The sequence below is a fragment of the Syngnathus acus genome, chromosome 21, assembly GCF_901709675.1.
Source record: "Syngnathus acus chromosome 21, fSynAcu1.2, whole genome shotgun sequence".
Lineage (NCBI taxonomy): Eukaryota > Metazoa > Chordata > Actinopteri > Syngnathiformes > Syngnathidae > Syngnathus > Syngnathus acus.
Genome location: NC_051105.1, coordinates 1,042,278 through 1,057,765, shown reverse-complemented (window position 1 = coordinate 1,057,765; position 15,488 = coordinate 1,042,278). Strand labels below are relative to the sequence as shown.

Here is a 15,488-nt window from a genome sequence, read left to right as displayed (position 1 = left end):
GCTGAAAGTCAATATTTGATTGTTGTTCACCCTTTTGGAAACATTCCTCGGTAACACGTCAAGTGATAACAACCAGATGGTGCAGCAAATTGGCGCTAAACATACCAATGAAAAGTAGAAACGCCCACGCGGGTCTCGTCTTTCCACAAATATATATACTTCCAGGATTGTGTCCTAGGAAAAGAAAACAAAAACATGCAGAGCACTTTTCGGGTCTGAGCGCACTTGTGGAAAAAGGCACAATCAGAAAACATGACAAACAAACTGCTTTATATGTCCAAACATTTCTTTTTGCACTTTTTTGTCATTGGTTTTTGGAGATATTTTCGTTTCTTTTTGTCACACATTGTTTGTGTGGATTTTTGGACTCACCGATTATTTGGCTGATTAAAAAAAAATTATCATTATGACAAATGCTTTGAGTGATGGACCATCATCCATCTGTCAATTTGTGCGGGGAAGCTGGCCACTACGTCAGCTGCTTTAAGCCAGTCAAGCAACTTTCTTTGTGTCGAATAATTGAACGGCTCAACACAATTGTCGATGCAACATGCGCTGATGAGTGTGTGCGTGCATGCTGTTGATGCTTTATGATCCTGTTGTCGGTACTTTTAGCAATCACAGAGCCTTTTCGCCAGCTAGCATCAACTATCATTTCCGTGAACGACCCAGACTAAACTTAGCACCTACAGTACAAAAATGCTTTTGTGGAATTTGATTCAACCGCATTTCAAATCTGACCCGAAATGACCTGCAATTGGACAAAAACGAGAAAAACTAAGCGAGGTCGATGTAACGCTATTAGTTAACCGCGCTTGTAGCATGACGACAAATAGCAAACCATTGTCCGTGTGCGTTAACAATTGGCTGCCCTAGATGGAACGCGGCGTTACCCTCGCCTCCAGCCGGTAGCTAAGATCAATCACGACAGCCAGTTCTGTGAAATTATCCGCGGAAGATGAAAATCAGTCAAAAGGCTCATTTGTTTACGGACCTCTCTTAGTTGGCATCATGAGGCTAAGCGTCTTTTAGCTGTGACGGGCCCCAACAGACGCTCCTTTGTGTCTTTTATATAAGGGCTTTTCCAGCCACATGCCTTCTAATTTCCTCACTTAAAAAAGAAAGAAAAAAAAAAAAGATTCACAGCCTGACTTTGGACTCAACCTTTTCTAGATTTCTGCAGTATGTACGTATGTCACGTGTGTGGCAGCAGTTGATTCGGAGCACAGATTTTTCCTTTCTTTGGATCACTAACATCACAAGGTTTTGTCAACGTTATTGAAGGTCAAGTCAATAAAAATAATGATAAAAAAAGCACCTCTCCCTCAAGTCATGGTCGAAACATGTTTCACGCTTCTTTTCAACAAAAGTTTAGCCTGCTGATATTTCCATGATCTTTCCCCTTAAGGCAGTTTGTGGTTGCTCATGTACTTTGAGACAACATACAACAAAAGCATCTTTTTTCCTGCTGAATCCGCCACGAGGAATCAGCTGCAAAGTCTGGCAAGCCTTTGAAATGGGAAAAATAAAGTAGCAACAACCGGAGGGAGGGTGCATGGGAGAAAAGTTCAGAATCTGGATTGGTACGAGACTGGCAAGCGGTTCTGCCGCTTAAAGAAATAATAAATAAAATAAAAATAACAATTATAATGTGGTCAACTTTCCGTGTGGGCGCTGCTAAGCAACATTTGAAAATAATCATATCAGTTTCTCCTTATAATTTGAATTAGAAATCTGATTATTTGTGGCCAGAGTGGGGGGGCGAGAGAGAGCGAGAGAGAGCGAGAGAGAGAGAGAGAGAGAGAGAGAGAGAGAGAAGAGAGCGCATCATCGAGTCGTCCGCCAAACTCAGAACGCGTGCAGCCAGCATCCACGCAGGACAGCAGCGTTCTTCTTCCACCCGTGGATTTTATTGTTCTTACGATCTCAGTGCATTGGATTCTCTCCTCCACATCCACATCACTTCTACAATCGTGTCGCCTCTTTTTTTGTGTGGAATCACTCTTCCCCCCCATCCACCCATCGCATCTCTTCCCTGCCCTCCTTCCTTCCCCGCGAGCATCATCCTTCCTCGGATAACTTTTCCGCCCTGAACCGAACCCTAAACAGGTCCCTTCCCCGGTTGGCAGGTGATTGGTCTCTGGGCAAGGGAAAACAAGGGGTCTGTTACATGGGGCGCGCGGCGGCGTCGTTTGGAAAATGCTCCGCAGTTGGCGTGTGAGCGCCCCGCGGAAGCAGCCGGGATCGGAGTCGCTGTCGTCGGCGCGCGTCTCTCGGTGGTGCCGCCGCCGCCGCCGGGGCGGCAGCGACAGCGGCCAGTGAGCGGCGACGATGGTGCGTCCCGCGGCAACGGCGGCGGCTGAGCTCGGACGGCCGCGTCGCTGGAGCGGCGCCAGCGGAGGCTGGCTTCGGATCACGCTCCTCTCCTTCCTCGCCACTTGGCCCGTGGAGCAATTGCGCGCCTTCCCGTCTTCCCTCAGCGACTGCCAGACGCCCACCGGCTGGAACTGCTCGGGTGAGCATCAGTGCAGTTGCAAATAGAAGGACACGGGGATGCATGGATGCATGCGTTGCGTTGCGTTGCGTTCGTTGCGTGCATGCTCCGGACTTTGGGCGATTTACTTGGGAATGGAAGATCAAATGTATCCGCATATCTACTGTACATGTAGGCTTCATTATACCCTGCTGTTTTGTTGTGGGTCAAAATGGCTTGGTGATTTGACTTCTGAAATTTTGTAGAGACGTTGGAAGGATGGGAGCTTGATAGCACCTCATTTGAACGGCTTTAAACGCAGCTAGTCACAGACACCAGCCCGGCGTATGTTTGTTGGATGGAAAATAAATGCTAAAAGCCGACCCATGCGAATTTTTGCTCACAAATAGAGGGTGGGGTCAAATGAGCATTTTTCATGGCAACAATTAGCAGCAGATCAGATTGAACATTTTGGTTATGCAAAATAAACTAATCAGCTCGGTCACATTGACCCATAAGCATTTTTTTAGCCGTAGCCTATAAAAAGAAATGACAGTGGGTCACATTAACCCATAAGCCTGTTTACTGTATAAAAGAAACAAATGAACTGGGTCACATTCACCCCTGAGTACTTTGCGTGTATTTAAGTAACAAATTCGTCGCAGGTCGCATTGGCCCAAGAGCATTTTATTTCTGTAGTAAAGAAACAAATTAACAGTGGGTCACATTGACCCGTGAGCATTGTTAGTGTAGCACGATTCCACTGCGCTGTGCTCAGACAGTAATAATTTGCAGCCCACAGCCGGCCGCTCGTATATTTCCCCTGCTGCCCGTCGCTCCGAGTCTGTCCGAAGCCTTAAAATAGCCCCAAGCCAATTACACGCCACGCCACTATTGATATTAGAGCTCATAAGTGGCGCACGTCAATAGGACTGGATGACTTGCGAGCATTTCCTTCTCCCCCGTGGCATGATTGTTATCCCAGTGCACATCTTCTGCAAAAGCTTGTAATTGGATCTGGAAAGTCAGACTGTTGCCAGATCAAATAGCTCATGTGTCCATTTGGCCAAGAGCTGAGCAAAATGAGCAGAAAAAGTTTCCATCCTTACACGGCTCGTCCTCATCACCGCACTCGTTTTTGTTCATCTTCTTGTTTTTTTTTTGTTTTTTTTCTTGTGCTGATTGTGATCAGCGGTAACGATTTGTCGGTAATGACTGTCGATAATGGTGCACATCCTGCCCAAATGCACGCTCGCCACCCTCCTCACTTCCTTTCACACGCGTGTGCATTTAGACAAAAGCTTTTATCCGACACGCCTTGCGGACGGAGGCTTGAGTGCGTGCGTACGCGGGGGGGGTAACAATGCGCGCACACGCTCGCTCCTTCGCATTAGGAAATTACAAGAATTCGTTTGGAACCCCCCCCCCGCAAAAAAAAAAAAAAATCAATCCATGGTGCTGTGAATTACATTTGTATAAAAGACCAACCGGCACTTTCATTGCTAAAAAACTCAAGCACTTTGAACTTTTCACCTTTTTGATTGGGGCTCATTTGGGCAAATTCCTATGCTGGACTTTGGGGTCCAGGAATTTGCCCAAAATGGCCACTTCAAACCAAGATGGCCGACTTCCTGTTCAAGTTTAGACACGGCTCATTGACACGGCTCATTGAGACGTCTCGGCTATCTGGATAAAAAGACTTTTGACACAAAAGATGAACGCGGCTGCGAGCGTTGAATGAGACTTGCCTCGAATGAGATGAAGGGAGCTTGAAATGGGATTGGTGTTTGATTCCTGCAACGTTTGTTTTGCAATCTTGAAGGCTTCATTCAAACAAAGTGTCCAAATTGCACTTGGCACATTTTGTTCTGCACTTGTGCATTGAGATTTTGTGGAAATGCTTGTCGCAACGCCCCCTCAAAAGTCAGCACGACATTAAAAGGGCCGTCGCGCGTGCACTTTGTGATGGCGTTTGCTTGGTGCGCGTCTTAAAGTGGACATATTCCGGCCAATGTCTTTTTTAATGGCTTGTACACAACTAGTTGGGTGTCCGGAGTGCGTGGCCACCTGTCAAGTGTGAAATTACGCAATCAATTACAGCCAACCTCCTTTTTTTTGCGGTTCATCGATTCAACCTGTTATTCACCGTCAATGTATCTTTTGTTGGCATGCATTTGGTCTCATTTTGCATGGTCCTAATTTATCACAAGATGCCACCAAAGCTGGCAATTAGCGATGAGCAAGTACCGCTCCCAGGTATTGGGCCGGTACTGTTTTTATCCTAGTTATGATTTACTGCAAATATTCGGAACCTGGCAGCGAGGCGGAGATTGGCCGCAGACCAATAAAGCACAATCATGTTAAAGCCAAAAGCTACATGAGCTCGGTTCTATTTAGCAATGTAAGCTAGCTATGTTGAGTAGCTCTCGTTGAACACAACTTTGGTCCAACTCTTTCTCGGAGCAAGGGCAAAGGGGCGAGGAGTGCTTTTTGAAGTGTCGGCATTCCAATTCCAATTATCCTGGATTGTGCTCTCCTTTTGGATGCAACTCTGGAGATGCTGTCTGACTCTCTTGCAGCAAAATGCTCCAATATGTTCACAGGCCGCCCAGCCGGCCGGCCATTAAGTGTGGACCGCTGCACGCACGGCGCTGGTCATTTAGCGCTTGGATTCATTAGAGCCGTCTCGCAAAACAGCTGCCTTCTGCTGCTACGATCAATGCTAATGAGTGTGGCCAACAGCACGAGCGCAAATATCAAAGTTGTTGCTTTGGAAGAACAGTTGGGTCACGTATGCATGTCGCTAATACATAGTATGCAAAGATGGAATGTTTTGGGAATTCAATTTCAATGGTCTTGCAGAGAGCTTCAGCATATGCAGGATATGGGAAAATATTCATTTGTGTGACACCATGATAATGATGTCTCACAATGAAGGCGGTCTCCATTGTGATGGCATTGGCCAACTTTACTTCATCCACCTGTGGTGGTCTCGCCGACTTTGGACGCTTCGATCGTTGACTCCAGCTAGTCTATTTTTGCTTTTGCAATGCCAAGGATAGTGTATGTCTCTCTTGAACTGAATTTGAAGAGGCTGAGGGAAGCTAGTCGGCTGTGTTCACACCCACAACAGCGCAGTCACGTACAGTTGCACTTGTCTGTGAATACACCCCCTCCTCCAAAAAAACGTTACTTTAAAAAAAAAAAAATTACTTTTCGGTCGTATCATTGGATGGTGACGATCTATAAAATGTGTTGCCGTGTTATTAGGGAAAAGTATTGCATTGCAGCAGAGGTCAAAAGCGGATGCCTCGTCTGACTGCTTGTTGGGCTTTCATGATTAATTTACTCGGCTTAATAATTCATCAGCCCAATGCCGAAAAGGGTTTTGTGAAATTCCAGGTAGGTCGGCGGCGAAAGATGCATTTGGCTGACAAGCGCGAGTAAGTGCTTCTCTTGCCGTCTTAATCGTCGGCATATAAACATCGGCGTTTGAATATTTGATGTTTGTCGGCTTGTTTTCGTTAATTATTCAGCTTACGGTAACATCCTCCTGCCGAGTGTAAACCTGCCGCCCTGACGACACAGCAACCCGTAGCTCCAAAAAAAAAAAAAAATTTAAAAAGACAACAATGATTTGGCTCTCAGAAGTCTCGTTTAAGTGCTCCTTAAAATGAAGTCCCGCTGTTTGCGCAAGCACGCCAACTACTCACCAACAATAGTCTCGTTTGGGTCACCACTGGAGTTGCTCGTACCTGACAAATGAAGCCATAAAACTTTACAACTTTGCCAATATAAAATGCACTTTGAAGCTGCGTGCACAGTATGCACAAAGTACTAAATAGCAGACTCGTTTGGAACGAGAGCACGTTTCAACACTGGAATTCAGGCTCGGATAAGCAAAGATAAAGTACGGTAAAACCGAAAAATACGGGAAACGGCTATTCCATTCTTGGGATGATTTTGAGAGGTTCTTTTTGTGTTCCTCTGCAAAGTGATGGACATCAGAGGCCTAGCCCATGTCAAGCTTCACACGGCAGCCAGTTTGTGCTCCCGGAAGGTCATTGTTGATTCCACGCTCCACTGGTGTGGCTCATATGTCTTTGTCTCCACATTCTTCAGTGTCTGCTGAAAGGCAAGCCCTGCAAACCCTGCAAAGCCTGCAACCTGACGCCTCTTGGCTTGTTTTTCTGCCCGTTACAAATTGCTGTCACTTTTTTGTACTCCCAAGGAAATGATGAACCCGACTCCATGCAAAACTCAGATGAGAGATAAGATATTGAAGCCATGGTGCTGGGGCGGAGTGTGTTTGTTTTTGCACAAGATACCTACGCTGGAAGATGTGCACCATTTGTTTTGACAATAGAAAAAGCAAAACATTGTCCTCAGCTGCAATAACCATTGACGATAATGCAAAGGATGTCATGGCATATCAACAATATTTTGTATTTTCTTTGCCAGCTAACCTTTAGCAAAATAAGTGACGGCCAAGACTGGTCAGCAGTCTACTGCAGGACCTTCTAGACAGCACTCGTCCGGTTCATTCCAAATCAATATGTTTCCGAATTTGGAGTCAAGACAGAATGAGACATTTGATGGTCATCATTTCCGACTCACAATATTCTCCCTCGCAAGACTTTTTTCACACAGCGGTGAAATCAATGCGATTGCCGGAACACATTTTGCGTTGTTGACGTGTGCGCTCGGCGCGGCGGCATTGCCGGGCTCCCTTACTGCGTTGATGAATCACATTTGATTATGAAGTGGATGCGCTTGCCAGGCGATGTATAATCATGTAAGGGAAGGCCCGGGCGGCTGCAGGCTGCCGCGCTGTGCGCAACATCAAACCCTTTGACAGGTACAATAACTAAACGCTAGACTGCAGCATTATGTAAGAAGATTGATGCTTGCTTATATCACAATACAGCATCGTATATTTTGTGGGCCCATATAGTAGGCCAGTGTTGTGTGATCTTTATATAGCCAAGAGACATGCGTTAGTTACATCAGAAGCGCAGCACCAAATGAAAGTGATAGGATTCCATATGGCACAGTATTCTGTTGGCAGCACCAGGTGGGCATTAGTGCTTCGAGAGTGGTTTGGATCCATTTGGCAATTTTTGGGGTTTTTTTTCTCCACTCTGCCCCACTGTCATACGGAGTTCCACAGGAGTCAATGCTGAGGCCACTGCTGTTTTCATTGTATTTGTTTCACCATTTTAAGAAAACATGGGATTTTCTTTAACTGTTATGTGGATGACCCGCTAAGCATCTCCAGGCGGGAGGACATCTCTCCAATTCTGGCCTCAGGTGAGCAGTCCATATGCTACTGGACGTACCGATGAGTAAGCGCATAGGAGTGACGTCAGCGCTTTTACAAGAGTATTTCTTTCACAAGCGTCTACATGGACTTCTAAAGTTCAGCGGTGAGTGTGCGTACTTTTGCCACCTCTGCTTAAAAGTATTTTTCTTTTCTATTACTGCTGCTAGCTTGACTGTGGAAGAGCTAAGTTGCAATTGCGTGCAGCCGAGCAGTGGGTGGACTTTAAATAGTGGACGTCATCTTTTGACTTTCTGAGATTTTCATCCTTTGAGAGCTTTGTCTCAGCCCAGACACTCCAAGCGCCTCTTAAGTCTGCGCTCTTGACTCAGCGACTGTATATTTGCTCAGAGAGCCCGCACTTTATGGTCATTCACGGCCTTGGCAAATTGCAGGTTGATTTCACCATCGGTCTATCCCGCTGCGCGTTTATGACTGCTTGGTTGTCATGAGTAGGAGGTGTTTTTTTCAAGTGGTGTGAGTCGTGCTTGTAGTCAAAGGAGGCTCGGAGGAGAGGACTCTTAATATCTATTGTGTCCAAAGACATCTATAAAAAGAAAATGGCAGATCACCATATTACTTGTAAGACGGCCCATGTGAACGTTCCTGCGAGCTGGGAGCGATCTCGAGCAGCTACAATTATCAATGTTAGATTGCTCTGATGTATATCCTGGTAAATGGTGTCTTGATATTTAAATGTAAACTTGAATAATAAAGCGAAAATATCATCACACAATGATTTATAACAGTCAGTCTATATGATCTGTATACGTCTGTGGTCAAGCATTTTTGTTTTTAAAAATTACTCATTTCTTTCTTTTTCTTTTTCATCATTTTCATTGTTTTAGTCATATTTATTTTTAAAATATATCCGCTGAAAGCCTCCATATATATCCCACCGAGCATTTCCGTGTCGCAATAATGAGACGCTGTAAAGCGGTCACACCACCCTGAAGCTCTGGTCCACACACTGGCTGTCAAGGACAAAAAAAAAAAGAAAAAATCCTCCCTCATCGCTCCTTTCTCCCCATATTGTGCGCACACTCGAGGTGTTTCGCAAAAAAGGCCATATCAGGCAAGAAGATACATTTGCTAGCCGCATACTCTGACTGCATGTCGCAATAATGCCGGATAAGGATGTCGGATTCCAAAGTGCCTCCCTGAACGCTGCGCACCATTTCTGAGACTTCTCCATTTCAGCTTTTTGTTTCCTTGTCAACCTCCCAATTGTCCAATATTTGCATTCATTCCTATTCATTTGCATAATTTGCAATTTCACATTTAGATGCAAGATGATAGCGACTCCGATTTTTCATCCGTGTTCAACATATTTTGTCAACTCCACATTTGTCTGCTCGTGTTTTGTTGATTCTTCCATTTGAAAGCGCCAAACATGTTTATAAAATGGAGCTGTCTTGTCGTCTAATGGAAAGTCGCAGATGACATGCACTGAGTGCAAAATCATCTGAATGCTATCTCCCAAAAAGCTCGGCACAAACAAACAAGGTTTCATCTGTTCCTACGGGGACTCGGCGGCGTGCGTCTCAAGAGGATAGCTGCAGTCCCTTTAGGTTATCATCAAGCAAATACTAATCAAACTCACAAAATTTAGATCTTGGCTTGGAAGCAGAAAAAAAATTACAACACGGCTTTTCATCTGAAGGCTTTTCTGATGAGCTGGCATCAACAGGATATTCCTACGCCGTATTATTTTGTGTTTTAACAATGGAAGGGAAGATCGGTTCAGGTAGCCCAATGGCCTCAAGCTCAGTCTGCACATTCCGACTTGTCTTGCTCTTTGATTGGATTCGGCGGGCTTTGATGGCGGCGCCTTTGGAGATTTGCCGTTGCCGCAGGAATCGCCTCGAAGCCCCCAAGCCTTGCCGTGTACAAATATGAATGTGAAAAAGACATTATGAATACCTACATGCATCAAAATTACCGAAAGATTTCAAACACCCAGAAAGCCGTCTTACGCTTGTTTCTCATCGGATTTTCCCTTCCCAGGTTTTGACGAGCGAGACACGGACCTGTTTTTGTGCGACACCAATACGTGCAAGTTTGACGCCGAGTGCCTCAGAATTGGGAACATGGTGACTTGCATTTGTGACTTCAAGGTAAGACAAGCCTGCTACTATTTTCTTTTCCTTCCTTTTTGGGGCCATCAGCATGTTTTGCCATTTTGTTGTTCACACGGGATGCAATTTCTAAGTAAGAATACTGTGACTACTGTCACATGCTCCAAGTGTGACTATAACCCCTGTTTTTGCCACAAGTGGACTCAAACAACGGCTCTGTTCGAGCTCTATGTACGAAACCCCCAGAGAGTTGTGCCTCATGAGGGAACAGAGATACAAATGCTTTGTCTTGACAGGGTGCCTAAGCGCCGCTAAAGTCATCTTTCAACAGAACCAAACCTTTCAAGCAAAACACGTTTCATGTGGGACATGGCAGTGCGCCCAAATCGAACATGCACATTGCAGAAATGGGTCACTGCGTCGTGTATTCTACAGGGGCGGGCACTCTAGGACCAAAGGCCACCAAACAAAAGCAGTCAATCGCAAAACAAGGGAGCTGCATGATAGACCAAATAAAAACGGTCTTCAAATGGATTTGCTGCTCTGTTATTCACATTTCAATCTTTGGAGGTTAGCTAGTGTATGCCAGATAGTGGGATAGTGGGAACGTAATTTCGATTTCTTTGTGTGTCTTGGCACGTGAAGAAATTGACAATAAAGCAGACTTTGACTTAACGACAGAGGCTAGGTTTCAGTCACATAGTCTCCTAGAAGCCTAAGCTAAAAACGTTGCTAGGCATAAGGTCCATTGAGCCCAATTTATGTTAATTTGGATTTTGTCACCCGTCCGATCTATTTGAGTATCCGATCAGATCGATACGAGCTCCTCGTCAGTCACAACTGGTGCAGAGGAAGATCTTTAAGCGACGTTTACGCAGTTGGGCCGGTAATACGAGCGCCTCCGTTTACTAGCGTTTTTTTTTCCTTCTTGTGATCTGACAGCTCATCTGTCCGCTATAAAAATCAAACCTAGCCCGCGAGCACAAAAGCACATCCGTATAAATGGAACCTGGCAGGATTCAAACAATGCTCCAGATTAAAAGAGAAAGAAAGAAAGAATCGATCTTCCTCAGCTGAGCGATAAGTCCGGAAATCGGCCGGATCGAAAGCCATCGTCCCGATCGGAGATAATTAGCCCTACGGAAAGCGAGGCGATGGTATTAAATGAGTCCGCTTTTATGGCTTCTTGTGAACCTTGGTGTCGCCGCCACCGCCGACCGGCGTACTCTGCCACACTCATAAACAACCTTGACACTGATGAGACCCGAGACTGAAAGGAGCTCGTTAATAACATCAATTCTAGAAACCATGCTATTCTTGATAATGGCTCGTACTTAACTTTATGAGCAGACCCATAAAAAAGAAAAAAAAAGCAGCAAGCTCGTCTGCTGACTATCGATTGGCTCAACGTTTGAGATGCACGTCTTAAGATAAATGAAGATGCTCAGCTCTGTCCACGTGACACCATTTCTCATCTTGTTTTTCCTCGGACGACGGGGCACACCGACGCCGGCCGCATTGGTCACCTGCTTTTTATCTGACTTTCGTACTTCACCAAGATCAACATTAAGCCAGTGTTGCAGATAAATGACATTACAGCACCATTCGTCTTGTGGAGATTCCATCCCGATAATGCTCTCAGGTGGTCTTGCGCAATCAGCAGAATCATTTTGGATACAACACATCTAAGACCAGCACCCTGTATTTCAATTTTTACAATGAATTTCCCTGCATAGCAAGTCAATCAGGTGACGATGCTCACTTCTCTTCTCGAACGTGAACAGGTACAAGGTTTGCCGTACGGACTGACGACAGAGATCCGATGCGATCTAATCGAGAGTCGTCAGTTAACCTAGTTAAGATGTTTTTGGAAGGGGAAGCACACAGCAACGCAGAATCGCTGACAGTGCCGTTGACTTTGAGACGCTAAATACGATATTAGCCACCATTAAACATTCGAAGCGCTTTCATTTTTGATCCACGAGTCGTTTCATCCCTAATATCTACTATTAATTTGTTTCATATTCTGAATTCGTCTGTGGGTGAGTGTGCCCCATTTCTTTTGCATGAACAAATTCAGAGACATCTGACGGACTGAGTGAGGAGAGAGTGAGTTTGATGTAGTGGAATCAATGGAGGTCATTCATTGCAAAGATGAATGAGATTCACCTCACACTGACTCCCGCAGCACTTTCTTCCCCCGAGAGAGAGCCGCGATCTTGCGGCGTCGCTGTCCTCTCATGGGAAGCTTCTCGCTCGGACTTTCTGCATCTGGGGCAACCGTACACGGGTGAAATGGTATTTCCGAGCAAGCCTCGTAACGCTAGCGAACGCAGACCTCGCCGCTTGATGGGAATTTGGTCTAATCTATTTATTTTGCGTACTAGAACTTCATCTAGATGAAGCACTTAAAATTCTAGTTTGCATAATCACATTCCAGTTCTTGATCAAAATAGCCGCGGGGAAATTGTCTTGTTGCTGGTTGACTTTTTGTAATGTCAGGTCACAGTGCTGACTCCCAAAGGGGCGATTGAGTCTAAAAATACGTGCGTGCGCGCTCGTGGACCAGCAGAGCATTCAAATTAAAAGTGAGCACTGTTGGATAAATGGGACGTTTTATTGCATTGTTTAATCATGCTTTGCGCTCTCTCACAAAACGGAGATAATCCTTGTCGTACATAATCACTGAGCATTTGACATGATGCATATTGTACATGCATAACTTTTAATCTTTTCCGCATGTACTTTCTATCTTGCGGATAGAACAGTCCAATAACATGCATGCGAGGTTCACTGAAGACTCTCTGAATCGTCGGTACTATGTGCCGCGTGACCCATGTCGGCTGGGATGTCAAGAAAATAGAAAATGGTGACTGGATGGTCTACAAATGTTGTGAGCAGCTCTCAATTGATTCATTTGTAAAGAAAAGTCACTTGCAATAGCGTCAGTTGACGCGGAGAGGGATCAAAACCACTCAATGAACAAAAAATACAAAAACAATCAAACTACAAAGTAACCAAAACACACGTGAAACAAATCCCTCTCAACAGCAAACATAACACGATGTGACTTGTGACAACAACAGCGGCGGCGCTTGAAAGAAAGCAGGCAACTAAATACAAGCAAAGTGACCAGACGAGGAACACCTTGAGACGACCAGCCACACCTTGACCAGATACGAGTGGGTGGAGTTTGCTTGACACAAGCAACAGGTGGAAATGGAAAACGAATGAGTCGGCATCGCATGGAAAACTCCCCAGCAAAACTAAATCGACTAAACTTGCTTAAAGTTCAAAAGACGGACAGTACAGTTGGAAGACTAGAGCCGACCGACCTTGAGCTTGTGCCACCTTGGGCTTCTTGTGTCAAAAGTTCAAATCCACAAATATTGTTTTTTGGATGCAAATATAGTCCAGCAAAAGATCCATTACCAAATGAACCGCTGAATGTTGAAAAGAAACATGTTCTGCAAGCTCGTTTGCTTTTTCAGTCTCAGATCAATATGCCTGGAAGCTTTCAAGATTGATTGGAAATTGACTTGTGAAAACAAGACACATTCTGGCTGATTTAAGGCCAGTCTCACTGCGTGTTGCAAACCGTTTCAATCCCGGACGGTCCCGGACTTGCTTTTACGGACAGCAAACAGTAAAATGACAAATTAGCACGCAAAATGATCAGACTGGGCGAAGAGAATTTTGCTACAACGTGACTCTTGCAATCTACATTTGACTCGTGTACGTGAGCCAAATCAAGAAAGTCCATTTCTGATCTGCACAAACGGTGAATCCACATCCCTTACGGATGTGCTGAGTGTTTTTGTCCATTCGCACATTCCCCAAATTTGAATACGTATCCATGCGGAGCTTTGGCTTGCGGGTGGATTAGCCCATTTTAATTTATGTAAACCCTCTTGACTTTGCAGTCAGGGAAAGTTGAACGGGAGCTTCTTTAAACATGACTCCCGCGTGTCCTTCCTGACATCCTAATCCACGTTCAGCATCTTAATCTGCGCTCGCTCGGCCACTCTCGCATTTACACAGATACAATAGATAGAGTGAACGAGGCGACATTTTCTGCATCTCCTTTAGCCGTGGCCTCGATTCCCTCTGAGCTCCGGGTCTGAAATTATTTTCTGAAAGCTTTGTAATGGCGGGGTTGTGATGTCTGGATGAACGAAGCTCTCTTGCACTCCAAAGAGCTCACTCACGGTGGTTCTTGTGACGCTGAAGAGGATGCGTGGAAGGAAGGCCAGCGTGTCCTTCATATTTCATTGAACAAAGGAAAATAACAAACCAAAAAAACGTACTCATGCCGGTAAGATGGTAATAATTTCCGAGTGCACGCCGAGCCTCGACAACGTAACCTTCGCTGGGTTTATCACAGCTAATTTGAAATCATAATAAAACACCTCCTATTAAACAGTTTCACGGGCTGATGGGAATAGCAGCTTCTGATGCAGACCTCATTCCATATATTTGCATTCATTTCACATCTTTTTATCTGGACTGAGTGTTTGTGTAGCTGCGAATTTATTACCTGGGCCAGGCCCAGGTAATAAATGTCTCGGCGAGGAGCATGGCAAACACTCACCTCGGATGACATTGCGCTGCGACGACCGGGCTCTTTTTGGAGCTCCCGAACGGCTGCCTGTCGTCGGCCCGGTCCATTTGAGGTGAGCGCTAGAATGGTTCCGAAAGACTTTTGTATCTGGAATAAGCCGTAAATCGGGTCTCAACCGCTAAATCAAGAATTAACTTATGTAAAATCGGTTTTGTTTTTGACATCCTGTTTTGTTTTTTTTCCCCACTTTCCACTAATGAGCAGCGTAATTAGGTTGAGTTACAATATGTGAATACAAGCAATAAAAGGAGACTTTTCTATGATGAGTTTGTTCATCTTCATCTTTGCAACAATAATATTCCAAATTAGACCCGCAACACCTGCTCGATTCATCTTGGACAATCAATTTGAAAACGCTTCAGGAAGCTAATCAAGTGTTGTTTTATTGGATTAATTCGACGACACAGAACATGACTCAAGTAAGCGAGTGGACGCATTTGAGAGGCGTTGAGTTGACTCATAAATCATGGCGTGCTGTTGGTGGAGGCCAGATGAGTGGTCAACACAGCCAATCGTTTCTCATCAGTGAAGGCAGAGCGTTGTCTTCTCACTCCCGCTGTTGACTGTGCAATTATCATGACTCGGCTCTTTGATTAAACCCTTTCTCCTGTGATTAATTCATTCTATAAATTACTCTGTGAAAAATCCACTCCAGAGCTCAAAATAGCGGGTCAGAATCTCCAAGCAGCAAACATATTTGTTCTACTCGATTGGAACTACCCGAGTACCATTGCGATGCAAGAATTTCTCAAGCTGTCAATGATGACGCAGCACCTGTAACCAGACACTGACGATACTAAAATAGAATATATTCTTCGAAATACAACATGTTTCAATTCATGTGTATTTTGGGTGGAGGCAGAAACGCATTAATGGCTCATCCATTCATTTCAATAGGGAACAATGATTTGAGATAGAAGCAAATGAAACTTCTATGTTAATGTACGCGACCAAGAAAAGTCACTCAGTAATGCCCCTGGAAAGTTGAGCAAATTG

The 15,488-nt window shown here is 44.9% G+C and overlaps 1 protein-coding gene across 1 annotated transcript in view; it reads left to right on the top strand.

Annotated features, from left to right (window-relative positions):
* The first annotated feature begins 1,832 nt into the window (after nt 1–1,832).
* The window catches only part of tmeff2a (transmembrane protein with EGF-like and two follistatin-like domains 2a), a 49,780-nt gene continuing 36,124 nt past the window's right edge, over nt 1,833–15,488 (top strand). Inside the window, exons 1-2 of the mRNA XM_037280870.1 lie at nt 1,833–2,515; nt 9,801–9,910. Coding sequence (XP_037136765.1) covers nt 2,332–2,515; nt 9,801–9,910 — 294 coding nt within the window. The 5' untranslated portion in view covers nt 1,833–2,331. The remainder of the gene's footprint in view (nt 2,516–9,800; nt 9,911–15,488) is intronic.